The 25,146-nt window shown below is 58.4% G+C and overlaps 1 protein-coding gene across 1 annotated transcript; it reads left to right on the top strand.

Annotated features, from left to right (window-relative positions):
- The first annotated feature begins 1,367 nt into the window (after positions 1 to 1,367).
- On the top strand, positions 1,368 to 23,762 carry QSOX2 (quiescin sulfhydryl oxidase 2). Its single transcript, XM_059658679.1, has 12 exons — positions 1,368 to 1,723; positions 10,212 to 10,312; positions 11,778 to 11,826; positions 12,939 to 13,044; positions 13,191 to 13,281; positions 13,978 to 14,123; positions 15,002 to 15,136; positions 15,308 to 15,437; positions 16,672 to 16,794; positions 17,286 to 17,436; positions 21,144 to 21,332; positions 22,503 to 23,762. The coding sequence occupies exons 1-12, from the start codon at positions 1,396 to 1,398 to the stop codon at positions 23,006 to 23,008; spliced, it is 2,055 nt and encodes a 684-aa protein (XP_059514662.1). The 5' UTR covers positions 1,368 to 1,395; the 3' UTR covers positions 23,009 to 23,762.
- The last annotated feature ends 1,384 nt before the right edge of the window (positions 23,763 to 25,146 follow it).

The raw sequence follows: 25,146 nt of genomic DNA, 5'->3' as shown, positions 1-25,146 counted from the left end.
ACCAGATAAAACACAGGACGCCCAGTTACCTGTGACTTGAAGTGATGCGCTGTTTATCTAAAATCCAAATAACTGACCTGGCTCGTGTGGCTCAGTGGTTGAGTGTCAACCTATTGTTAGCCACGTGCTAATCTGACTAGCTCAGGGAAGGCCTGCCTGGCAGTTTTGCAAACTCAAACACCTAAAGTCACCACAAGGATGGTCTGAAATTAAAACTTTAACTAGAAGCAGTTTATCGTGTGTAGTCACCTCCTAGGCTGCTATCTTCCCTGACAAAGGTCAATCTTGATCATAACTGAGCCTATTGTTTTTTTGTACCTAAGATAACATGCCTGTGAAATGTCAGGGTAACTTGTAACTTCCCTTTTTCCGGACCCCTCAGGGCAAAACCAAATGTGCCCGGGAGCCAGGACAGAGACCACAAATCCCCTCATTGTTATTATCATGTTAACTGTTGACTGTAAATTATCCTGTACCCACCAGGGCCTATCATTTTACTTTTATCCAATCCCAGAGTTTCCCCCCCACTTTGCTTTCTCCCACCTCCCTACTCTATCACCAAGGGATTTCATGTAACCCACTTTCGGTGCCTCCTCTGATTGTAATGTATAAAACAGGGTGAAAAACCGCCATTCTCTGGAGCATTATCCCAAAACATTGAGATTCTGCGGCCCCGCAATTGCCAACAGTTTGGCTCAAATAAACTCACAAAAACCCTTTACAGCCGAAACCGGTGTGGCTCAGTGGATGGAGCGTCGGCCTGCGGACTGAAGGGTCCCAGGTTCGATTCCGGTCAAGGGCATGTGCCTGGGTTGTGGGCACATCACCAGTGGGAGATGTGCAGGAGGCAGCTGATCGATGTTTCTCTCTCATCGATGTTTCTAGCTCTCTGTCTCTCTCTCTTCCTCTCTGTAAAAAAAAGAATCAATAAAATATATTTTTAAAAAAACAACAACAAAAAACCCTCTTTACAGGTTTGAACGCTTTTATGTTAACACTATGAACCAGGAGGCCACCGTTCTATTCTCCATCAAGGCACATGCCAGGGTGTGGGCTCAATTCCCAGTAGGGGGCATGCAGGAGGCAGCAGATCAATGATTCTCATCATTGATGCTTCTAGCTCCCCGTCTGAAATCAATAAAAATATATTTTAAAAAATAAAAAATATTTTTAAAAATAAATATATTTTTAAAAAATTCACAAAACTGGGCGAGCTGAATTTTCATTTGCCAAATCTGGCGACTCCACCCCCGCGGAGGAGGCCAGGTTGGCGGGGGCGTGGCCTGGCGGGCGGCTGGGGCGGGGCTGAAGGCGGGGCCTGGTGTTCGGAGGCGGGCCTTGCTCACGTGACGGCGGTTGCCAGGGTGAAAGGTCAGGCGCCGCGGCACTTCCAACATGGCGGCGTCCGGGGCGGCGGCGGCGGCGCGCAGCCCGGGAGCCCCGGCGGGGACGGCGGCCCGAGCCCGGCGCCCGCCTTCGGGGCGGCCCGCGCGGCTGCCCCCGCTGCTCGTCCTGCTGGCGGCGGCGGCGGCGAGGCCGGGCACGGGCGGCGCGGCGCTGTACCGCGCGGGCGAGGACGCCGTGTGGGTGCTGGACAGCGGCAGCGTGCGCGCCGCCACGGCCAACAGCTCGGCCGCGTGGCTGGTGCAGTTCTACTCGTCGTGGTGCGGCCACTGCATCGGCTACGCGCCCACCTGGCGGGCCCTGGCCGGGGACGTGCGAGGTGAGGCGCGTCCGGACGGCCCGACGCCGGCCGGCCTGGCCCTGCGTCCGGGGTCCTCGCCCCGGGCTCGCGGTGGCCGCGCCAGCCCTCCCCGCCCGGCAGGGGCCCCCGCTTCCGTGGCCCCCGCGGGCCGGCGCGCGGGTCCCCAGGGCGCCCCGTAGGACCTTCCCGGCGAGGAAGACGGGGCCTTCTCCCCGCCCTCGCCCCGCAGGTGGGGACGGCGGCCTCCGGTGCCCCGGCTCCGCGCCCCGGGCCGGGGGTCCAAGAGCTTCCTCGCCCCGGGCCCTGCCCCGAGCGTTTCCCGACTCAGACCGCTCAGGCGCCGCCTCTCGGCCGAGGATCCTCCCGGTTGGGGGGCTGCCCACAGGGGTTCCCAGAGCCCCAGCGTGGGCGCCCGAACCCTGGAGCCGCCGCTGTGGACGCAGGAAAAGACCTTCCGGCCTTTCGCGGTGCTTCCTCGGTCACAGACACGCAGCCGGGCACCTGGCGCCCAGCAACCCGGCACCGCCCCCGTCTTGTGGTGGAGGTTCCGCTCTGGGATCTTGCTGCCCCGAGTTCCGCGTCTGAGTTCCTCGTCCGCCCGGTGCGCGTGGTGGTGGCCGGCGGGGTGCAGCCTCCGCCCCGCAGCCCGGCCGAGCGCCCCGCTTGGAGAGGCGTGGGAAGTGCTGCGGGTGGGGCCGGGCCCCAGCAGGTGTGCGCTCACCTGTGCTTACCTTCCAGGGGCAAGACGGGGGCAGAGTGCTGTGCTTCCCCCGCCTTTGCCGTTGGGTCTCCTACCCGACCCCGTTGTCATGCTCTCAGATCGAAACCTGAAAGAAGCGCAATCGGGTTTTTGTGCGCAATTGTGAATGATTATCTTTCAGGTGCGTTCTCATCTCCACTCGGCGTTGGGACCTTTTAATTCTAAAGGGTTTGTTCTCTGAGCTGCACTGGTCACAGCTGAGGCAGAGAACTGAACAGGGTTTGTTTTTTTAAGTCTTTCCTTTGAGAACAAGCAGGCATTTCAGTAATAGAGAGAGTTTTTAAGTTCTCACTTGCTATTTGGTTACAGAAACAGATAAGTCAATTAAAATGCAGGTGGCTCTGGTAAGACATTGATCACCTATATTTGCACATTTTTATTTTTGTTCAGTTTAGTTTCTGGAATACAAAAATCGTAAGCTATGATTAAAGTATTGCAAACTGTTCCTCCGTTGGACCAGCAGGTAAGAAGGGTTACTTCTGAAAGTGAAACATCACATCCGTACCTAGTGGCGTGATGAACTTAACTATTGGCCAAATAAGGTTATCTTAAAGGGGCTGGACACTGTCCAAGTCCAGGCCGGAAAAACGAGACCTGAGACGGGAGGCAGATACGGCTAAAAGTTACAGACGCTGTGACCCACAGGCCACGGGAGGCACGGGCAGGGCGAGAAGGGGGGTCTGGGGGGACCTAGGCAGAGAGTCCCAAGAGCCAAGCTGCCAGCTCTGACGGAGTGTCTCCTGGGGACTTGATAGGGAGGCACGTTGTCAGCCCAGCCCAGGCCCATGGGTCAGAAGCCCAGCGTGAGGCCCAGCATGTCAGCACCAGCCCAAGTCGGAGGGTCACTGTTTTCAGGGACGTGCGGCCAGAAAGGGCCTGTGGCCAAGGAGACCGGGAACCTGGCAGTGGCTCCCCCTCGTGGATGGCCCCACCCTCCCATTCCTCAGCAAAGGAGTCCGCTAACTCTAAGCCTGTGTCCCTTGCGGCTGGCCAACCGAGGCTTTTGTGCCTTATTTCAGCCTTGGGGATGCGTTGGGAAGAGGGGCCCTCACCCTCTGCTCCGCGCTGTGCTCCCTGGCGCCCCTCCGTCCAGTCTGTTCACAGACACCATTCCACACAGTAAATGTGAAGATCTGATTGGCTTTATTAAGTGCCTCCTGGACCGGGAGCACCCCCTTTGGGAACTAGAAGGTCTCTCTCCGAGGCGTATCTAGAATGAAGGTTTCATAGGCAGAAGTGAAGAGTGGATCATTTCAGGCAAGGACGCCTTCCCTAGGGGAAGGCGGGGGCCTGTCGGGCAGATGACCCCCTGGTGTGGACCAGGAGGGGCGGACATTAAAGCTGCACCCTGCGTGGGCCGCGCTGTGCTGTTGGGTGTAAGGGTTTGGTGCCCTGGGCTTCCAGCACAAGCGAGCCACCTGGGGCCTGGGTTCTCTCTCTCTCTTAAATGTCTACTGTTGAAAGCACTCCGTATGTCTGTGGCTTTCTATTTAGCGAGCCTAAGTGGCGTCACGCAGTTGTCACCACGCTGGTCCCAGTCAGTCACTGGATCGGGCTGTCCGGCCAGCCCCCCGGGGCACCCACACCTTGGACTCAAGTGTCCAGCAGCTTTCCCCACCCGACGCCCTCCTCCTAGTGTCTGCACCTGAGTGGCTCCTAGAAAGTGGGTGGTTGTGGTATAGGCTCTGCTCCCTGGTTGAGTGCCCTGTGGTGGCAGGTGGGCACTGAGCTAGATGAGTGTCTGCTCCCCTGCTGTCCTCCCCGCCATCGCCTCCTAACTGCCCCTCATTTGCTTAGAGGAGCACAGTGCCCCACAGGCTCCTCCCAGCTGGGCAGGGCCTCTGGGCCCAGCATAGGACCCTCATTTTCCTAGATTTGCATTGAACTTGAGCTCTTCACTGACGTTTTCAAGATTTTGAAAATAAATGTTTTTCCCTCTGAGAAGGTGGCTTGAGCTCTTCCTCCCGGGAGCACGCCCACGCCTTTCCCTCCTAAGGTCTAAGGGACCCCATGGGACTTGTAGCCAGGGGGGCAGTGGGCAGTGGCAGCGCATTCCCGCTGACCCCCCGACCCTGTCCCCAAGGCCCCTTTTCTCTGACTTCCCAGTTTCTCTCCTAAGCACTTCCTTCTTTCACTGTCCCCTGCTTCAGTTAATGTTCTCAGAAAGAAAGGTGACTTGACAAGCGAAAGGTCTACTGTTGGGAGTAGCCAGTGTCACTGGGCACTTGTGTAGATCTGGCTCAGGCTGTCACTTCTAAGGACTCGCCGAACAAAGTGCCCAGTTCCTGAAAATCCTTTAGCCTGCAGCTGTGGCTGGGCCCCGCTTGTCCGCTCCTCCGAGGAGTGAGACACCTGTGCCTGGGGCAGCCCACACCCAGGTGCCTCTGAAATGTCTCTGTGGAGACTGGGCACTGCGTCCTTGGTGACTGTTCTCGCCTCAGGGAAGCCGGGGTAGGTTTCCGGTAACTGGCCCTGGAGTGGAGGAGAGACAGGAGGGGGCTGGACCCACTACACACCTTGTCTTCCCTGTCCCATCATGAGACTGAGTCGCCCACTAGTGGTCGCACAGCTGGGTGACAGGCTACGCCACTCCAGAGCCGAATGGCTCACTCGCGGGGTCTGCAGTGGACGGAGGCCAGAGGGGGGCCCTGAGCCCTGCCCTCTCTGAGCTCTCCATCACCTGGTCTGGACTTGGCTTCTGTGTGGCGAGGCTGCAGCCTTCTTGGTGATGAGCTGGGGCACCAGTGTCTGTTCACTGGGAGGATGGGGTGCCGGTGGCAGCGGTAATCACCTGCAGGAGTGGTGGGTGGAGAGCCCAGGAGGGCTGTGGGAGCTCCCCTGGACGTGGATGGTCTCAGAGGCTGCAAGGGAGGCAGGAGGCAGGCAGTGGGGGCCTCCTCCCGTTGTGGGCCCAGGTGCGCCTGTGAGACGCAGCGTCATTCCAACTGCACCTGGAGGAAGCCAGGTCGGAAGTGCTGCTGGTCCCGCCTCGGCTCTGAAGACGTGCGGGATTGTTCTCGAAGCCTTTCCTGTCTCCCATGTTGTGATGCTTCAGCCCCGGAGTGCCCGCTGGCTGGAACCCCGTACAGCCTGAGTTTAACCTTGCTGGGCCCTCGGCTCGGGTGAGACGCGGAGACATGCCTGGACTCTGCACACACAGCTTCTGGATAACCTGGGCTGCTCTGCTCCTTGGTCTGAGGGCTGAATTCCCACCTGTCCGTGTGTGGTTTGAACTTGGAGTTTATCCGAAAAGACCTTTGCTCAGCCAGGAAGGGCCTGTACCAGATGGGAGAATTGCCTTCCTGTGGCTGGACCGGGGGGTTGGGAACCCCACACCGCCCTGACGGCACGAGGGTGGAGAAGCCAGACGGGTGCTGTGCCTTGGAAACACGTCCCGTGCGTTCCTTTAAACCTGGAGGCTCCCACACTGTCCTGTCATCATCCAGACCAGTGGTCGGCAAACTGCGGCTCGTGAGCCACATGCGGCTCTTTGGCCCCTTGAGTGTGGCCACAAAGTTTCAATCGCATTGTACATGCGCGCCCACACGTGGTATTTTGTGGAAGAGCCACACTCAAGGGGCCGCAGTTTGCCAACCGCTGATCCAGACCAACTAATGCGCGACTGGAATAGACTTCCGCAGACCTTTTCATTAGAACTTGACAAGTAATAGTAAAAGGTTTAATCCTGGTAGGTTAAGCCCATGGCCGGCAAACTGCGGCTCACGAGCCACATGCGGCTCTTTGGCCCCTTGAGTGTGGCTCTTCCTAAGCCTTAGGAGGACCCTAATTAAGTTAATAACAATGTACCTACCTGTATAGTTTAAGTTAAAAAATTTGGCTCCCAAAAGAAATTTCAGTCATTGTACTGTTGATATTTGGCTCTGTTGACTAATGAGTTTGCCGACCCCCTGGGTTAAGCCATATGGTTATTTGACACGTAAAGGTGAAATGAATTTTAGTCTACCGTATCTGGAGGCGTAATTGTTTCACACGCATTTTTTTAAGCCCATGGTCCTAAAAAGGGGCTGTGGCTACTGCTGGTGGTGCCCCTGGTGGCAGCCTCGGAGCCTCCGCCGGCACGTGTTGCTGGGGAAGCTGACACAGGCGCTGTCCTCTCGGGTCACAGTGGTGCCTCCGTTGTGTGTGGGACCCAGACAGGCAGGTGGGCAGGAGGAGGGGAGGAGCCCAGTTGAATGGGGCAGATACACTGAAGCAAACCTTTGAAATGGCTTGCATTCTGTTGGGGAACAGAGAGTGTCTCTTTTGTGTTCCCTGAATGCTGCCCATCTGCCGGGAGACTTGCAGGGACAGGAACGGAAGCCCTCCCTGTCTGTGTTTGGTGGCCTCCCACAGGCGGCCTTCTTTCAAAGACAGACAAAGGCCTGTGAGGGTCGGCGTGCCCCTCCACCGGACGGCAGCCGGCTCCAGGGGACGTGTGGATGTGGAGTGGCGGTTACAGACAGACTTGGGGATTCTCGGGGGTCCTAGAAGCCAGGCGGGCCACGGCCCCCCACCGTCCTGTCCCTGCTGGTGTGCTCCTGCGAGCTCCAGTGAGATCGATGTCTGCTCTGCGGTCATTCACGACCGTGCCCGCGTGCCCCCTGCACTCAGGCCTTTGCTTTCAGACACCGTGCCCCGAAGCGGGTGTGGGACGGGCTCTGTGGAACCCAGGATTGCACGTGCCAGGTGTGCGAGTGGAGGTTTCCTGCTGCTCCCCGAGGGAGGGCTGTGGAGGCAGGAATGAGCACTTGGTTACATTGCTGTGGAAAACGAGGTTTTCATTTTTAAGCCTCCAGCCCAGGGCCTGCTTCAGAGGGGGGTCTGCCTCCTGCACGCTGGGAGGCCGAGGAGCTGGAGGCCGGAAACAGGGCTGGTGTCTGTGGTCTGCGTGGCTCCCACCTTCCCTGCAGAGGGGCCTCTGCTGCCCCCCGGAGCCTGCTCCCCCCACCAGGAGAAGGCAGCTGTGGTCCCCACACGCACCCTGCGGGAGCAGGTTTCACATCCCTTTCTTAAGTAACACTCCAAGAAATACCTGAGAATCACAAGGTAGGGCCAGTCCCACTGTGGGGCGCCGCCCCCTGTCATGCACAGAGCAGGGCCGATCAGGGGGGTTGGGGCGCTGCCCCCTGTCACACACACAGCAGGGCCGATCAGAGGGTTGGGGCGCCACCACTGTCACACTCAGGGCAGGGCCGATGGGGAGGTAATGGCTGTACCCCATCACACACAGAGCAGGACGGATCAGGGGGTTGGGGTGCCGCCCTCTATCACCCACAGAGCAGGGCCGATCAGGGGGTTGGGGCGCCGCCACTCTCACACTCAGGGCAGGGCCGATGGGGAGGTTATGGCTCTACCCCGTCACACACAGAGCAGGGCCCGTGGGGTGGAGGGGTTAGGGTGCCACACCCTGTCACACACAGAGCCGCAGGGCGATCTGGGGGTTGGGGAGCTCCCCCCTATCAGGCACAGAGCAGGGCCGATCAGGGGGTTGGGGCGCCTTCCCCTGTCAGGAACAGAGCAGGGCAGATAGGAAGGTTTTGGCCCCGCCCCCTGTCACACACAGCTGCAGGGCGATCAGGGGGTTTGGGCGCTGCCCCCTATCATGCTGATCCCGGTGCCGGGAAGCCTCGCGGCTCCGCTGATCCCGGTGCTGGGAGGCATATTACCCTTTTACTATATAGGATAGAGGCCTGGTGTACGTGTGGGGGCCGACTGGTTTGCCCTGAAGGGTGTCCTGGATCAGGGTGGGGGTCCCCACTGGGGTGCCTGGCCAGCCTGGGTGAGGGGATGATGGCTGTTTGCAGCTGGTCACACACCCTTCAGGGTGGGGGTCCCCACTGGGGTGCCTGGCCAGTCTGGGTGAGGGGCTGAGGGCTGTTTTCAGGCTGGGACTGAAGCTCCCAACTGCTCCTTTTTTTCTTTTTTATTCTGGGCCAGCTTTAGCTCTGAGGCTCCAGCTCTGAGCCTCGGCTGCTGAAAGAAAGTATCTGGTTTGTTTCGGTTCTATAATCGAAACTCTGTAGCAATTCCAGCTCTGAGATCCCAGCTCGCTGAAAGCAGGTTTCTGGGGTTCTGTTTTGCTTCTATATTTGTTAGAATGTTTCAAACTGCAGGCTCAGAGGCAGGCCAGGCAGGCGGGGAACGTTGGTTTCCTCCGTCACTGAAGCAAGCAAGCCTCATGTTAGTTTCAAGCTGCCTGGCTGCTGGCCGCCATCTTGGCTGGCAGTTAATTTGCATATCTCGCTGATTAGCCAATGGGAAGGGTAGCAGTCGTATGCCAATTACCATGTTTCTCTTTTATTAGATAGGATGTTTACTTTGAATTTGTATTAGTTCACACAAACACTCCATCCATGCTTTTGTTCCGGCCTCCGGTCCAGTTTAAGAACCCACTGTGGCCCTCGAGTCAAAAAGTTTGCCCACCCCTGGCTTAGATGTTGCTGTTACTTGACCCGTTGCGTTTTATTAATGGTGGTTGACTTTTTATAATTACAGAAGAAAAAAGCATGCTGTTTAAGCCAAGGGGTGGATTGGGGGAAAACAGCAGTCACTAATTGGGTTAGATGCAGGCCTTCATATTTGTGCAGGATCTAGGGATGGTCAGTGTTTTCTCTCCTTAGGCGTGTTTCTCATGTAACCTCTGCAGTTTTAGGTCATATCAGAGCTCAGGGAACTCACCTGCTTTTAACCACATTCCTGGTAGACGGTGCACACAGGGCAGCGCCTGCCTCTCGGTGGCAGGCAGTTGTGAGACCTGCACAGAAGTCACAGCTGCAGGAGAAGGCGGCCGGACTCACCTGGCCCCCACTGCGTGCCCTGTGCTTGTCTCTGCAGAGGCCGCCCTGGCTCTGGTCCTGCTTCCTCGGGCGTCCGCAGGCAGGGAGCCAGGGAGGTTCAGGAAGGGCCACGGGCGGTGCCATCAATCTTAACATCCGAGAAGCAGGGAAAGACCTCGTACCGGGAACACCTCACGAGTAGCCTTTGGAGGATGTGGAGACCGTTCCTTTGAAACTGGCCTCAGGGCGCTGGGAGCAGTGTCCACTGCACGGAAGCTTCCACCTGCAAGGGAGGCAGGAGGACTGAGGTGGCACCTGGCTGCAGCCTTGAGAATTCATGCATGCAGGTGGTCAGTTCGAAGAGAGGCAGCCAGGGTCATTTTGTGCTGTGGGAGCTTGGACGCAGTCGGACACAGTCGGAGGTAGGGGGCCAGTTGGCGGGAGGCTGCAAGCAGAGGACCCACGTCCTCCCACAAGCAGGACAAGTGGGGACAGGAAACAGCACACGGCCGCAGTCCCAGCCAACATCCTCGTTTGGACCCAGTTCAGACAAACAGTTTAAGCAAAGACGAGACGGTTAGGAGCTGTGCATCGCTGGGTGCTTGCTGCTGGGGGAGCGTGTGACGACGCGCCGTGATGACGCAGTGGCAGATGGGGGTGCAGAGCCCTGTCCTTTAGAAGTGCAGCTGGCGGGTACAGTTCTGGAAGTGGGGGGCCTTTGGGTGGACAAGGTTCCAGCAGCTGATCATCGTTGGCACTGACAGGGCCACACGTGGCTGCGTTGTTCTCTCTATTTCATTCAGGTGTTGGGAGTTTTCCTTAATAAAAATATCGGCCTGGCCGGGTGGCACAGTTCTTTGGAGCGTCCTGTACAGCAACAGGTGGCCGGTTCAGCCCCCGTCGGGCACGTACGGCAGGCAGTCAGTCCATGCTTCTCTCTCACACTGAAGGTCTCGCCTCTGCTTTTCAGACTGGGCCGCCGCCATCCGCGTCGCTGCCCTGGACTGTGCGGACAAAAGTAACCACGAGGTGTGCCAGACCTACGACATCCACTTCTACCCCAGCTTCCGGGTGAGCACCCTCCTGCCTGGCGGCTCTGCTTACCTTCTGTCTGCGCTGGGTTCCCCGAAGGCAGCCCCTCCGTCTCCAGCATAGGGGGCGCTTCTGTAGATGCGGTGGGAGTGTCTGCTTGCAGAGGGTCCCTTTTTGTCCCCCCTTGGGGTTGGGCACATTGCTGTGGGGTCTGGGTGGTGAGGGTGGGGTGGTCGGGACTGCTGCTAGAGTCTGGTCTGGGGCCTCCGCACTTCCCCACCCACGTGTGGCCCACGTGAGCTGACGCCTCGTGCACTGTGCTCATTTCTCTGGGTGCCTGCAGGACCCCCTGCTACGGCGCCCAGCCTGGCCACCCTGAGCACGCCACGTGGGCCCCAGACAGATGTGTTCCCGTCTCCCACTAGGGGCAGAGGGTTAACTGGAAGGCAGAGAACCATGTACATGGGGTGCGTGTGCACACATGCACAGTCACACGCCTGCACACGAGCGAGAGCGCATCCCAATGGGAAGCACACGCTGAGGGAGCTTCGTGCCCCCCCCTTAGCCCTCAGGCTTGTGCCAGAGCGCGTCCTTCCCCACATGCTCACGAGCCTCACGCGGGCCGTGCCCGGCCCAGCCCTGCGGCCCGTCCCCTGGCTCTCGGCCGAGCCTGACCCTCCCAGCGTTCTCCCATTTGGGTTTGTTTGCTGCGTACGTGGCCCCGTGCTACCTGGAAGCTTCGAGTCTCTTACTTGAGAGGACGTTGCTGACAGTCACCCCATTATTGGAACACGCTCCACCGTCCCTCCATTGCTGCCACCTGGCTGTTCTGCTCCGGCTGCTGTGACAGCACTTGCACGTGTCCCCTTATGTGGGCGAGAGCCTTCTGGGCACAGGCCTGGCAGTGTGTTGCTGGGCGGGGGCTGCACCAGGACATTCCTGCTGACCAGGGGCCAAGAGCCTGTCTCGTTGTGGTCCCCGGAACACCCCACTGTGACCTGTCTGCGTGTGGGCTTGCCCACTTCCTTTTGGGTCGTGTGTCTGTTTCCCACTCGTTTCCAGAGCCCCTTGTCCTTCGAGAGGCTCAGCTGTGAGTGTGGCGATACCGCTCCCGTCCGTAACTGTCCTCAACGTGTCTTTTCAATAGAAAATGCTTTCTTCTGCTCACAGATACTCATTTGTGCCTGTCACCCTCCCAGAAGCCTTTGTGACGTTAGAGTGGGACCCTTAGGGTCGGGGAAGGTGCTGTCTGTGGCTCTGCCCTGTTGGGTCAGAGCGTGTAAGTAACGGTGCTGATGGGTGCGAATCACCCCGCACGCCTGGCAGGAGGCCTCAGATCCACAGATACAACCTCTGGCTCCTCTGGGGCCTCAGGGCTTCGAGCAGACTTTCTGGCGGGAGGTGACTTTGGGGTACCTGTATGCTCACTGGCTGGCTAAAGATCATACATCGACAAGACCCCAGGCAAGGCTGTGTCTCATTTGTCCTATGTTTTTCCTCTTAGTATTTCAGAGCATTTACAAAGGACTTTACAACTGGCGAAAACTTTAAAGGTAAGGACATAAGCCCTGTGCCTTTACTGTAGGTTTGCCTCAGGTACCCATCGCGGACAAATGGTTCAGGAGCCTGTCGCAGCCCCAGCTCATGCCCTGCCACCAGCCTCCTGCCCACCTCCTTTAAGCACTCAGGCAGGCGAGTCTCAGCAGGAGGTTTTGTTTGTTTGGCTTTTGTTACTCCACACCCAGGAGATTTTCAGAGAGAGTGGAAGAGAGGGAGGGTGACAGAGAGAGAGAGAGAGAGACAGGGATGTGAGTGAGCCACATCGATTGGTTGCCTCCTGTAAACACCCCGACCAGGGCCATGGATCAAACCTGCAACCGAGGCACGTGCCTTTGACTAGGAATCAAGCCTGAGGCCCTTCGATCCATAGACTGACACTCTGACCACTGACCAACACCAGCCAGGTTTCAGCAGGAAGTTTTTATTTTGTGCTCTGCCTTCTTTTGGCAAACACAGTGGTGACAAAGTTTTTTGTTTAATTATATATATATATATATATATATATATATATATACTATTGATTTCAGAGAGGAAGGGAGAGGGAGAGAGAGAGAGAAACATCAGTGATGAAAGAGAATCATTGATTGGCTGTCTCTTATATGCCCCACATCGGGGATCGAGCCCGCAACCCAGGCATGTGCCCTTTGACCAGAATCAAACCCAGGCCCTCAGTCCTCAGGCCAACACTAGATCCACTGAGCCAGACCGGCTAGGGTGTGATAAAGTTTTTATTTTTTTTAAATGTAAACTTTGTAATTGAAAAAAATATTGGAGAAGTGCACACCTGGTGAATTTTTATGAATGGGCCCACCAGGTAGCTGGCACTCAGATCAGGCCCCAGACGGTGACCAGTCAGCCCACGGTGACTGCATTCTAATCAGAGGCCGTCCTGCCTGGTATGAACCAGGTGTGGGTGGAGTCCGCGTGCCCGGCCTGTGTCTGCACGCCTGTGTGCGATACGTCCCTGTCGCCTCACCGTGCAGCCTCCTGTTGGACTCACCGCTGTCTGTACCAAGCTCTCGGTGGCGAGGCACCCCGCTGGGGACCTGGGGGGTGGGGGGGGCATGTGGTAAGGTCACCGAGGTGATGGTGGTTGCTTCCCCAGGGCCTGACCGAGAGCTGCAGACGGTGAGACAAGCCATGATTGACTTCCTACAGAACCACACGGACGCAAACAGGCCTCCCGCCTGCCCGGCTTTGGACCCTATTCGGTGCGTGGTTCTGTAAGAGAAAATGGCACGTTAGGCGTCGAATTAATTCTGCAAACTCAGATGTGCACTAAGTGGGATGGGCCCTGCACCTGGTGGCCAGCTCACTGTTCGCAAAAACACTGAAAGCCTTTTTTTCCTCTTAAAAGGCCCAGTGACGTTCTTTCTCTCATTGACAACCACGAGGGCTGCTACGTGGCTATTCTGTTTGAGAGCAACAGCTCGTATGTTGGACGTGAGGTACCATGTCTGTATCCTGTTGGGTCCCGGCGTGATGGGTTCAGCACGGGGCCTGGGCCTAGATTCTGGGGGTGAGAACTAGGGTAGTCGTGTTACTCGGTGAATCGTCTGGTGTGTGGAGAAGACAGTGGGGGCGCGTCTCTGAGGGCAGGAGAAGAGCAGGGCACAGGCTGGCCTGGTCCCCACGTGGGCGTAGGGCTCAGGGGGCGGGGACCTGGGCCTGGTGGTGCTGTTTTGCTCCTATTTTCGGGAGTCCAGTTTGTTTGCTGTATTCTGGGCTCCCAGCTTTTTAGCCAGATGGCTGCCAGGGTGGAGGCAGCAGCTCCTCAGCTCTGCTCAGAGCCGAATCCTCTTCCCCCTGCCCCCGCCTAGGCACAAGGCAGAGGCCAGGGCCCTGTTGCTGTCGGGGAATGCTGGGGCTGTGGCCCCGGGGGCGGGGGCACTTGATGGTCAGTTTCACGGGGGATGTGCTGGCTGGGACAGGACCGCACAGGGCCACTGTCAGGTCCCCTCGGGCCGTCTGGTGTCTGCCGGGGTGTCCGTGGCTCAGTTGCCTTAAATGTGACCGTCTGGGTGTGGAGAAGACGGGTGCAGAGTTCCCGGTGACGCTGCCCTGGTCCTGTGAGCAGGGCTCCCTCTGTGCACCGCGCCCTGTGGACCCGCCTGGGCCGAGGGTAACCTTCCTTCCTGATGCAGGTGATCCTGGACCTGAGTCCTTACGAGAACATCGCGGTGAAGAGAGCGCTGGACAGCGACGCGGCCTTTCTGGAGAAGCTTGGCATCTCTTCCGTTCCTTCCTGTTACCTGGTTTACCCAAACGGGTCCCACGGGTTAATTAACATGTAAGCCTAGTTTGGCTGAAGGACTCTTTGGTGGTGGCATCCCGGAACCATCTGGGTGGGAGCTCACACCAATCCAGATGTGGTCTGGTCCGCGTCTGTGTCGGGGGCGGGGGGGGGGGGTGCACCTCCTTTCCCCAGCGAGCGGTGGGCAGGGTGGGCTCTGGACTCCATCCCCTCAGTCCACTCTCCTTCCTGAGAGCACAGTTGTCCTCTGCACTGGGGCCCCTGAGAGAATCCCGAATTGGAAAAGGTTGTGGGCGGAAGGGTTAGGTCACGTCCAAAACCTGTGCCTCCTGCCGGGTCCCCACCTCTCCGCCCTGCTGAGTGGTTCTCACGCCGCCCGCTGGCCTGGGGACCCCGGGCTTTGGTGGAGCTGGGCGTCTGTACCACCTGCGGCTGAGCTCGTGAGGACTGAACACCAGGCCAGGCTCGGCCACTGTCCCCCCCAGCTCCCTGAGCACGGCCGTTCGCCTCAAAGACCAGGGATGGTTGGTGTGGAGCTGTCCTCCGTGCGATGTGACAGAGGCGCACTTTACATGACCTTGAGCTACTGGGAGGTCTCAGTCGGCTTCACACGCCCTGTAGCTCGAGGGCCCATTGAGCCGCAGGCTCAGGGGAGGACCGAGGCTGAGACCTCCACACGTCAGAGAGCTGATGCTGCGGGTGCTCAGCCGGCTCCACAGCAGCTGAGGCTCAGGGTAGTGGGTTTGTCTCGTGTCCTGGGCAGAGGGGGGTGGGGCCAGCTCCGAGGCCACACCCATGGCCCCTGCAGTGAAGGGCGGGAGGGGAGTGCAGCTTCCCTCCCTCGAAGGGGCCTGGGCAGCTCGGCCGGGTTCAGGCTCTGGCTCAGCCCACACCCGCCCACCCCTTTCTCGCAGCATGAAGCCTCTTCGGTCATTTTTTTCCTCTTATTTGAAGTCGTTGCCAGATGTGAGGAAAAAATCGCTTGCATTGCCGGAAAAGCCAAGCAAAGAACAAAATTCTGAAGTTGTGGTGTGGAGAGAGTTTGACAGGCAAGTGCTCCTTGGACAGGAGGTGTGGGAGGTGAGCACTGGGAGGCCCAGGCGGACAGGAAGCTGTGGGCTCGGCTCGCTGAAGGCTCAGGCCTCCTGGGAGTGGGGGGACGGGGGGCGGCTCACTGCAGAGCAGGCATTCATACCTGGCTCTGTGACATCTAATCTCAGGTCAAAACTGTACACGGCAGACCTGGAGTCGGGGCTGCACTACCTCCTGAGGGTGGAGCTGGCCACCCACAGGACACTGGCTGGGGCCGAGCTGAAAACACTCAAGGACTTCATTACTATCGTTGCCAAGGTGTGTGGGGTCTGCTCTGGGCTGGGGGCTCGGTTCATGACCCTGCGGAACGAGGCCGACCTGAGCTGGATGTGCACTCTGCTGGCCAGCGGTGCCCAGCCTGCTTTTGGCACTGGGGGCGTGGCTCATGCGGATGCCAGGCCTGAAGGGGCACTGAGCAGGGAGCCTGGGTTCGGGGGGGGGAGGGGCATGGGCAGGAGGGCAATCTCCAGGGGCACTTACCCAGGTGGGTGGTGAGTGTGGTGGGAACTGTGGGACTGACTCGGTGTGTGGCTGATGCCAGCAGCCCATGACATGGGGGATGGGGACAACAGGAGCAGGCGGACAGCACCCTCACGGAGGGTACAGCGCGGCCGCTATCCTCGTCCTCTGGAGTCTGCTGAGGGGGCCGGGACCGGTGCTGTGGGCGCCACCCTCCACCTTTAGTAGGAGGTAGCGCAGTGTTCATGGAAGTTTAGTTCTTGCCTTGGCCGGCTGTTGTTTTCTGGCCCAGATCATTCTGGGAGGAGGGAGGCGGGAGCCCCCCCCCCCTCAGGTTCCTGGGGCAGGTCTGAGCCCTGGTTCTCTTGCCCCTGCAGCCCTGTCTGGGCCTGGCTGTGGCCCCTCTGCTCTCTGACTCCTGGGGTAGCCTAGCCAGGGTCCTAGGGCCCAGCAGAGACCTAGGGCCCCAGTCACAGCACTGCGACGTGATTTACGTTTACAGGAATAACTAGGAGGCGCCTAGTGCGTTTCCCACGAATAAAGGAAAGCTGCTTGGACAGGCTTTGATCCTGTTGTGGGTTCAGAATTCTGGAATCTCCAGGATGTCCTCCTGCTCACGGGCCGTCGGCTGCTCAGCAGTTGGCTGCTCAGCCTCCGCTGTCGGCACCGGCTCAGCGAGCAGCGGGCCCAGCTCCAAGGCCAGGGTGGCCGTGCATATCTGAGCCGTCTTCCTGCAGCTGACTCAGACTTGAAATTCATGCTTGTAATTGGTGGTCCTGGGCGACCTGTCGGAAAAGAGTTTCCGGGGCTGACAGTGTGCTGTGGCTGCTGTTCTTCCCTATCGACGTCGTCTCATAAGTTAGGTCAGGTGTGAGGGGCCCTCTCGGCAGCGCCACTCTGCACGTCTCGCTGTGCTTGGGTGCAGGGGTCGCCGGGTGAGTGCCACACGCTGACCAGCTGGTCACACTTGCGCCTGGAAACCTGAGGGGCTGCCTGCCTTCCGAGGGGTCTGAGTGTGGTGCTTCCCCCTCAGCTGTTCCCCGGCCGCCCGCCCGTCAGGAAGCTGCTGGAGATGCTGCAGGAGTGGCTGGCCAGCCTCCCCCTGGACCGGGTGCCCTACAACGCCATCCTGGACCTGGTCAACAACAAGATGCGGGTGCGCACCTCCCGGCTCCTGCCCACGCACGGGCATCCCCGCGGCCCCTCCTCAGGCCCCTCTGCGGTGGCTTCTGTCCCTGTCCCCATGACGACTGCACGTCTCCTCCTCTGTCCCTGGTGCTGTCCGCTCCCTGCCGAGTCCTCAGTGCAGGGACATTGGTGACGGCCGCCGCGCAGGCAGGGGTGGTTTCTCACGGGATGGCACCAGGGCTTGTTCAGAAAATTTTGAGTGGACAGAATTGTGCACCTAAAATTGATGTGTTTAGTAAGAGTGTGGCTGAGCTGCTCCTCAGGCTGGGTTTCCGTAGTGAGGGTCGCTGAGAGCCTCATCCTCGCCAAGACTAGCTGTGCCAGGGCCATGGTCTGCACGCACCTGGCGTGAGCCTGTTGGAAGTGCTCACAGTTTGGATACGTGTCCCCGTGTGTAACTACCACCAGTCAGAGGACACTCACCAGCTATTTCTATATCTGTTCTTCTTCTTTGCTCAGATTTCTGGAATATTCCTCACTAATCAGATAAAGTGGGTTGGATGTCAAGGAAGCCGCCCGGAGTTGAGGGGCTACACGTGTTCTCTCTGGAAGTTGTTCCACACGCTCACTGTTCGGGCCGGGACCCACCCAGGCGCGTTGGATGGCACAGGTAACGTCCCTGCACAGCCAGGTGCTGGCTGCCCCCTGACGCACACGGGATGCGCCGGCCAGGCCGTCGGAAGCTCAGCAGCGGGGCGTTGGCCGTAAGGCAGTGTGTCATCGGGGGCCCTGGGGGCCCTGCTAAGCGGGCGGAGGGAGCGTCTTTCCAGGTCACAGACCCCACGCGCCCAGTGCGGAGCCGAGTTCTTCCCTCCCTGGGCCCAGCACGTGCAGATGCCCTGCGGCCGCCCCGTCCCAGCCCAGGAGAGGACCCGCTGTGGGAACCTCTGCTTGTGCTTTCCAGGTGTGAGACTCAGTAGGCAAGGGCGTGTTTTATCTCTCGTTGCCTGACAAGTTACCCTAAACCCAGCAGCTTGAAACAGTGTACTCGTCTCTCACAGTGTCTGTGGGTCAGGAATCTCATGTGGCCAAGCCAGGTCCTCTGCCAGGCAGCGTGTCTGCCTGAGGGCCTGGGTGTCACCTGCTGGCTGTTCTCCCCGCGTCCTCTCCACAGCAGCTCCCACAGCACTGGCTCCGTCAGAGTGAGCCCCTCGCTGTGCGTGGTCTGGTTGTTAGAAGTCAGCCACGGCCTCGCCTGCTCACAGGAGCTGGCATCCCGGGGCCATCTCAGGGGCCGCCTGCCATAAGAGGAAAAACTACCAAAGTTTGAGTGGGTTTACTAACTTCAGTCACCGGAAGTAGCTAACGCAGAGTCGTCATGTTCGGCATGCTCCGTGGACACTACGAAATGTGCTGGATATTTTACCCTTTGGACTTGGTTGTGCGGACACTGCCTGGCCCCAGCAGGCCGCTGTCTCTTAGTTGTCATTTCCCTTTTTTTAAATATGTTTTTTATTTCATAGCGGAAGGGAGAGGGAGGGAGAGAGAGAGATCAAAACATTAATGAGAGAGAACATCAATCGACTGCCTCCTGCACACCCCCTACTGGGGAGCGAGCCTGCCACCAGGCCTGTGCCCTGACCGGGAAGCACGCTGTGACTGCAGGTTCATAGGTCGATGCTCAACCACTGAGCCACGCCAGCCCCGCCTGGTTGTCATTTTCGTAGTTGTTGAGGTCCACTGATGCTTATGTTACATCTTGACTCACACAGTCCAATGTTCTTTCCAGTAAAAGTGTAAAATCCATAGTTACCTTTTGCTGCCTAACAAACTAACCCAGATGTGGTGGCTCTTGTGTGGGGTGGGACCGGTGGGTGCTCGTCCAGAGGCATGGCCAGTTGGTCTGGACTCAGAAGGTCCGAGCCCTGCACCCGGCCTGCTCTCACCACACCCAGGAAGGCGCTCTCAGGGCCTTGGCGGGCACAGGCATCGCTTCCCCACACCCTGTCGGTCAGACAGGGCTCACCTGCTGGGTGCAGAGGGCAGGGCCGCCCTCGGGCATTTTTACCACGAGGCTCTCATCCGGGCAGCGCTGAGTTCTGGGGTCTCATGGGGCAGAGGTGGGCTTTGAGACTTGAGATTCTCTTAAGAATCACACAGGACAAGAGCAGCATGACTATTAGGGGCAACGCGGAGCTCCCGGACAAAAGTGACATCAGACCACCTCAGCCGTGCGCACGGCTGGAGCCTCGCGTTTCCAGGTCCTGCCCTGGCAGCAGCACACGCTGAGGGCAGCCTGGTAGCCGCCAGGGCTGCGTCCCCAGGAGACGGCGAAGCGGTGTAGCTCTGCCTTGTGTCGGAGGGCGGCACACGGCGGAGCACACAGATCCCACGGGGTCTCGCCCGGCAGCAGTGGCCACGTACATTGCATTGAGAGGCTGCCCTCTGGTTCTCTACCAGGAGCACATCTCGTGCTGCAGAACTGGGTCAGACGGAGATGCCGGATTATGTCTTGGAAGGTTTTCCTCTCCTTATTGGACGCTTAAGCCCGTCGACTAAAAGCCTGCGTGTCCCCTAATCCCCTCAGGTAGAGCTTTGGGGTTCTTGTGCACTTTAGAGATTAGGGGTCGCCGTGAGCAGCGCTTGGCTGGGGAGAGAAAAGGAGGATTACGGTGAAGTGGAGCAGATGTCGGCCCGGGGCTGCTGGCTGCCGGCGAGGGGCCCCGGGCAGAGCCCGGCCGAGCGCATGCACGTGGCGATCTCACTGTGGGCACGGCCTCGCTGCCCTGGACACAGCCTGGGAGCAGTCGGCTCAGCTCAAACTCTGAGTGGAATGGCCGCCACAGTTAGTGACTAAGGGACATGGGGATTAGGCCGCTGGGGCTCCAGGGCTGGTGGGCGTGGCCGTGAAGCAGAGCCACGACGGTTCAGCCAGAGCCCACGAGGGCCTGCTGTTGGTTCTGACGGATTCCGTCTCAGAAGTGTCTTGTTTACCCAGTTACCTTGCCGACAAGGCCCCCTTTGTGTGCTTAACCCCCATCCTGGCTGTCTGGAGAGGCCCGCTAGGCCCCCAGGCTGCCCTCCGGTTCTCTCAGGGCCCCTGTTAGGGCCACGTTGTCTCTGCCCCCCTGCCTGTGGCTGCTCTCCCGAAACGTCAGGGTGTGTTTTCTCGGGCCCCGTGCGGGGCTGTCACTGGGGGTGGATGCTGGAGCGCTCCCACCAGAGGTGCAGCCTCTCCTAGGAGGGCAGGTCCTGGTGCCTGCCGTTCCCCAGACAGCCCTGGCCACTGCCCGTTCGTCCCAGGCTACCCTTGGGAAGGTCAGTGTGAAGCTGGTGGCACCCCCAGAGGCACAAGCTAAGGCCACGTGCACACCTGGGCTTGTGTTGTGCAAGGACTTCGGAGCAAAGCAAGCACTTAGGGGAGTGCGCTGTGGCCGCGGCACCAGCCTTCGGGCCTGCTTGTGAGGCGGGAGGACGTGCACAGGGCCCCACCCGACCCGAGGCAGAGCCCTGCTCTGGGGGTGAGGCCGGAATCCGGTCAGCGGCCCGGCTCGCCCCTGGAGGTCCTTCCCCTGGTGCTTGTTCTGGGGGCTGCACAGGCGCGTGCTCGGCGGAGGCCGTGGGGCCAGCAGCCCTGTTGCCGTGGGTCAAGCATGTCAAACTGAAAGGCTAGCATGGGCCAAATAAACAGGTTTAAGTTTATGTGGCCACAAAAAACAACAGCTTCCATTTTCCTAGAAACATACGTTTATTTCGATAGAAACGTGCTGAATACAAAGGGCTGAAATAAATGAGTCATCGTTAACATAAAATAATAGAACATTTTAACAAAAATTAATATTTTTTATTGAACATTAATTTACCAGACACTGAATAACTACACAAATTAATAAGTGTTAATGCAAATACACCTAGTTTTCTTGTTCTCCGAAAGTGAAATATTTCCTGTGGCGCACACCAAACACGTCAGTCCGAGACGAATGACGTGGCCATCGGCTGCTAAAATGTTCGCTGCTGGTGTCAGTGGAGAGAGAGGGTGCGCCTGCGCGTTAAGTCGTGTAAGGGACATGAATGCCACACGATGATAGTCATCAGTCGTTAGCGAACGTTGTAGTTCGTTATTAATAATTATGTATAACAGGATAGTGTAAAAATTAAGTTACGAAACATTTATTAAAATGTTTCCTATGTACCGTTATATTCCCTGGGCACACCAATATTGGTTGTGGGCCGTGAGTTTGACATGCTTGCCAAACTCACGTCAGGCCTTAGCCCGTTCCTGGCTCCCGACACCACCCCAGCCCTGGGTTCCAGTGGGAACCACCAGCCAGGTTCTGTGCCTCGTTTCCAGGGTGCCACAGTGCTTGCTCCCTGCAGGTTTCGAAGACGACCCCCAGGCGGTGCTGCAGACCATCCGGCGGTACCTGCTCACCTTCTTCGGCTGTAAAGAGTGTGGGGAGCATTTTGAGAAAATGGCTAAAGAGTCCATGGATTCCGTGAAAACCCCAGACCAAGCAATCCTCTGGCTTTGGAAGAAGCATAACCTCGTGAACAGCCGCCTGGCAGGTAAGCAGAAGCCATGGTGGCCTGCCCGTGCCGGTCAGCGTGTCCTGTGAGCGGGTGGGGAGGTGGGGGGGTGGGCGGCAGCACCGCTCGCGGGGATGACCTGACCTCGGTGCCGCTCTGCCTGCTCTGGGCTCACAGCGGGAGCCAGCCCTGCTCCGCCTTCAGTTTCAGGACCTCCCCAGGGGCTGTTCTCAGGCTCCAGGGTGCCTGCTTTCCAGATTGTTCTCTCCGTGCACCCCCTGAGGAGCCCACGAGGCCCAGTGAGACGCAGCGGGAGGCTTGGGTCATAATTAATTTTCAGGAAGGAATTTTAGTGTCATTAAAATCTGCTCTCAGACGATAAATCAAACTCCTCAAAATGGCTTTGTTTAAAGCCGAAGTAGGGCGCATACATTTTCTCAGAGTTAAGTAATTCAAACTGCTCCTAAATCAGTGGCAGATTAAAATTAGGCTTAAAAATAATTCCACTAAGAAGTAAATCTTGATAAAGATGAATAGAAAACCCACTAAACTGTTGGTTTTTATTTAATCCACTGTATTACAAAAACATATTACAACTCAAGCACTAAAGAAAATTGGTTGCTCTTTGCACCAGAGCTGCCTGCTGGCTCTGGTCACGTGGCACGGCCCTGGCCCCTTCTGTTTGCCGGCTTTGCCCTCCTGTCGGTGCAGGTGAAGGCCCCTCCGTGGAGGCCCTGCTGCAGGTGTCAGGCCTCCCCGTGCCTCTGCCTGCCACCTGTGCTCCCAGTGAGTCCGAGGTTGCCCTGGCAGCACTGAGCTCCAAGAGCCCGTGCCCCCTCCCCCGTCATTGCCCTGCCGCCAAAAGGGCTTTCTGCAGCCTATGGGATGTCGCCTAGTCCCGCGGTCCCAGCCCACCTTTAGCAAAGCAGTGGGACAGACAGGAGCAGGGCAGGTGAGTGGCAGTGTAGTCTGGCCATGGGGGCCGCCAAGGACGCTTTAGGGAAGCGGGGGCAGCTGTGCAGGAAAGGTGGGGTGAGGGGCGCAGGCGTCATCTAGTCCCCGCGGCGAGGTCTCAGTGGGTGTGGGTGGACCAAGAGGGTGGGGGAGGCAGGCACCTGACCGTGGGCGGGAGGCCTGTGGCGTGGCAGCCCTGGGTGGTGGGCGAGTTGAGCGAAGGCCTCCCCACAGCTGCCTCCCCCCCGCTCCCAGGCCACCTGAGCGAGGACCCCAGGTTCCCCAAGGTGGCGTGGCCCACTCCGGACCTCTGCCCCGCCTGCCACGAGGAGCTGAGGGGCCTGGACAGCTGGGACGAAGACCAGGTTCTCCTGTTCCTGAAGCAGCACTACAGCAGCCACAACCTCGTGCACACGTACGCCGCAGCCCTGGGTGGCACGGGCGAGGCCGAGGAGCCAGAGGGAGGCCGGGCCAACCCAGAGAGGCCTGGAGACCGCGGGGCCGAGAGCCTGCACCCGCCCGGGGCCCTGCCGCCCACACCTCGCCCCTCAGAGGGGTCGCACCTGGGACCAGCCAGGCCTGAGGGCCGCAGGGAGGTGGAGGCGGCTGCACCCTTCCTGGGGATGGGCTTCTCCAGCCTGGACATGAGCCTCTGCGTCCTGCTCTACGTGGCCTCCTCCATGTTCCTGATGGTGATGTTCTTCTTCTTCCGAGTGCGGTCCCGGCGGTGGAAAGTCCGGCACCGCCATCCGTCCGTGTAGAGCTGAGCAGCCCGCCCGCGCCTGCGGCTGTAACGTTTCTGATCGGGAATGACAGGCGGGGGGCCTGCTCCCCGCTGATGGCAGCTGTGGTCCCAGAGCTGGGGCCTGTGTGCGCTCCCGGCCTTCACAGGCCGTGGACGCCTCTGACAAATCCACAGCAAAGCGACGTCTATGTTTTTACTCTTCTAGGTCTGAAAACGGGAGTGGGGTGTCCAGGCCAAAAAGAAGGTTTTGCACCCACTTCCCTCAAGTTTACTGGGCTCCACATCCATTGTGCACGGCCTCCTCTGGAGATTTGGAGAAAAACCCAGCCCTTCCCCATGGAGGCTAAGGGGTGACTGAATGCAGCCAGGGATACCCCCGCCCCCCCACACCCCCGCCATGGGGGGTAGACTTGGTGTGGGGAGGGAGGGTGGTGCTCGTCTTACTCTTCAGGGACAGTGCCTTGGCCTGTTGGTTGTTACTCTGGTGATGAGAGCTCAGTGCGTGAGGGCCACCCAGGCTGCCTGTCCCCGGCAGTCAGGAGACTGTGAGCCCGAGAGCAGAGCTTCTGCCTGGGCCCCTGCCATCCAGCACCCACAGCCCTCCTGAGCCACTGCCCAGAGCCAGCGCGGGTGGTGCACGGGGTCTCGCTGGCATCTCTAAGGCCAAACTTCATTTGCCTGAAGGTGTTTTACACAGGTCCTGGCACAGGGCCTGGCACAGGGCTTTGGTGGTTAATTATTTACCATTTAATGGTTTTAACACATTATTTTAAATGTGTCAAAACCCAGAACATTCAGAGGCAAAGTAAATGCGTAAACAAATGAACGCCTGGGGGCATTTCCTTTGAGACCCTTACGCAGATGCTCAGCAGTGTGCGCCTGTGTGTGTGTGTGTGTGTGTGCCTGTGTGTGTGTGCCCCCTGTGTGTGTGTGTGTGTGTGTCTGTGTGTCTGTGCCTGTGTGTGTGTGTGTGTGTGTGCCTGTGTGTGTGCCCCCTGTGTGTGTGTGTGTGTGTCTGTGTGTCTGTGCCTGTGTGTGTGTGTGTCTGTGCCTGTGTGTGTGTATGTGTGTGCGCGCCTGTGTGTGTGCCCCCTGTGTGTGTGTGTGTGTGCCTGTGTGTGTGTGTGTGTGCGCCTGTGTGTGTGTGTGTGTGTGCCTGTGTGTGTGCCCCCTGTGTGTGTGATGGTGGTAAGTAGTTCTTCCCACTGTGCCTGTGGTGTCCGCATGCTCCCTCGTTGCAGCGGCTAAGCACATGTGGACTAGCACCAGGTCCTGCCCCAGCCCAGCTCAGGGGAGCCCGAGGATGGTGCCTGCAAGGCTGCCACCAGCCCGGTGCCCACTTGGGGGCAGGCGTGGCCAGGATCAGGGAGCCCTGCCCTGAGCTGAGCCTCTGCGCCACCCCTGCCAGAGGTTTCCAGTTGGTGACACGTTTAACCCCTAGAAGCCTCTGGTTTAAACCTGAGGCTCGTGTGCCTGGTGATTGACGGCACCATATTGTTTCCTTTCAACTTGAAAACGGGCCAGTTTACAGAGGCCACGGGAAGTACTGGGCCTCTTTCATTAAACTGCCTTAGGTTCGTGTCAAATGTCGTTTTCTCCCCCAAAGGAAGTTTCTGTGAGCAGTGGGCACTGTCCTACATCAACCCATTTGACAGGCAGTGTTGGCTTCGAAGGTTCATAGTGATATTGCGGTTTGAGGTCACGTCTGTGACATCAGAGGGGCAAGGTTCCAGCAGACCGCCGGTGGCATGCGGCCACGGGAAGGGTCTCACCTGCAAGTGTGAGCCGCCTTGCACACCTCACGTGGTGGCCTGCTCAGAACTGGACGCTACCTTCAGGTCTGTTTTCTAAAGTTGTAACTATTGAGACAATGAATATAATGGTTCAGTAATTTAAATGTATTTATTTTTAATGGGAGAATTTGGTTAAAAAAGTAATTGACATGAAAATGTCTGAAATTTCTTACGTGCAAAGAAAGTGAACATTTTGTATTTAAAAACTGTAATGTGCACATTTTGAAATAAATCTGATGCTTGAAATTGTATTCTTCTGAAATGTGCAGCAACTGTGAGGGTGCTGGGAGGGGTGCAGAGCCTTTAGAGTGTATGGACCACACACCTTAGCTCCAGAATTTCTAGGAACCAGAGGGTTCGG

This window comes from Myotis daubentonii, chromosome 11 (genome assembly GCF_963259705.1).
Source record: "Myotis daubentonii chromosome 11, mMyoDau2.1, whole genome shotgun sequence".
In the NCBI taxonomy this organism is placed as follows: domain Eukaryota; kingdom Metazoa; phylum Chordata; class Mammalia; order Chiroptera; family Vespertilionidae; genus Myotis; species Myotis daubentonii.
This window is presented reverse-complemented; position numbering and strand designations above follow the sequence as displayed.

Coding starts and splice junctions, on each gene's coding strand:
- QSOX2 (XM_059658679.1), top strand. CDS start 1,396: ATGGCGGCGTCCGGGGCGGCGGCGGCGGCGCGCAGCCCGGGAGCCCCG. Junction 11,827..12,938: donor AACTGGCGAAAACTTTAAAG/GTAAGGACATAA, acceptor TTGCTTCCCCAG/GGCCTGACCGAGAGCTGCAG. Junction 16,795..17,285: donor TGGTCAACAACAAGATGCGG/GTGCGCACCTCC, acceptor TTCTTTGCTCAG/ATTTCTGGAATATTCCTCAC.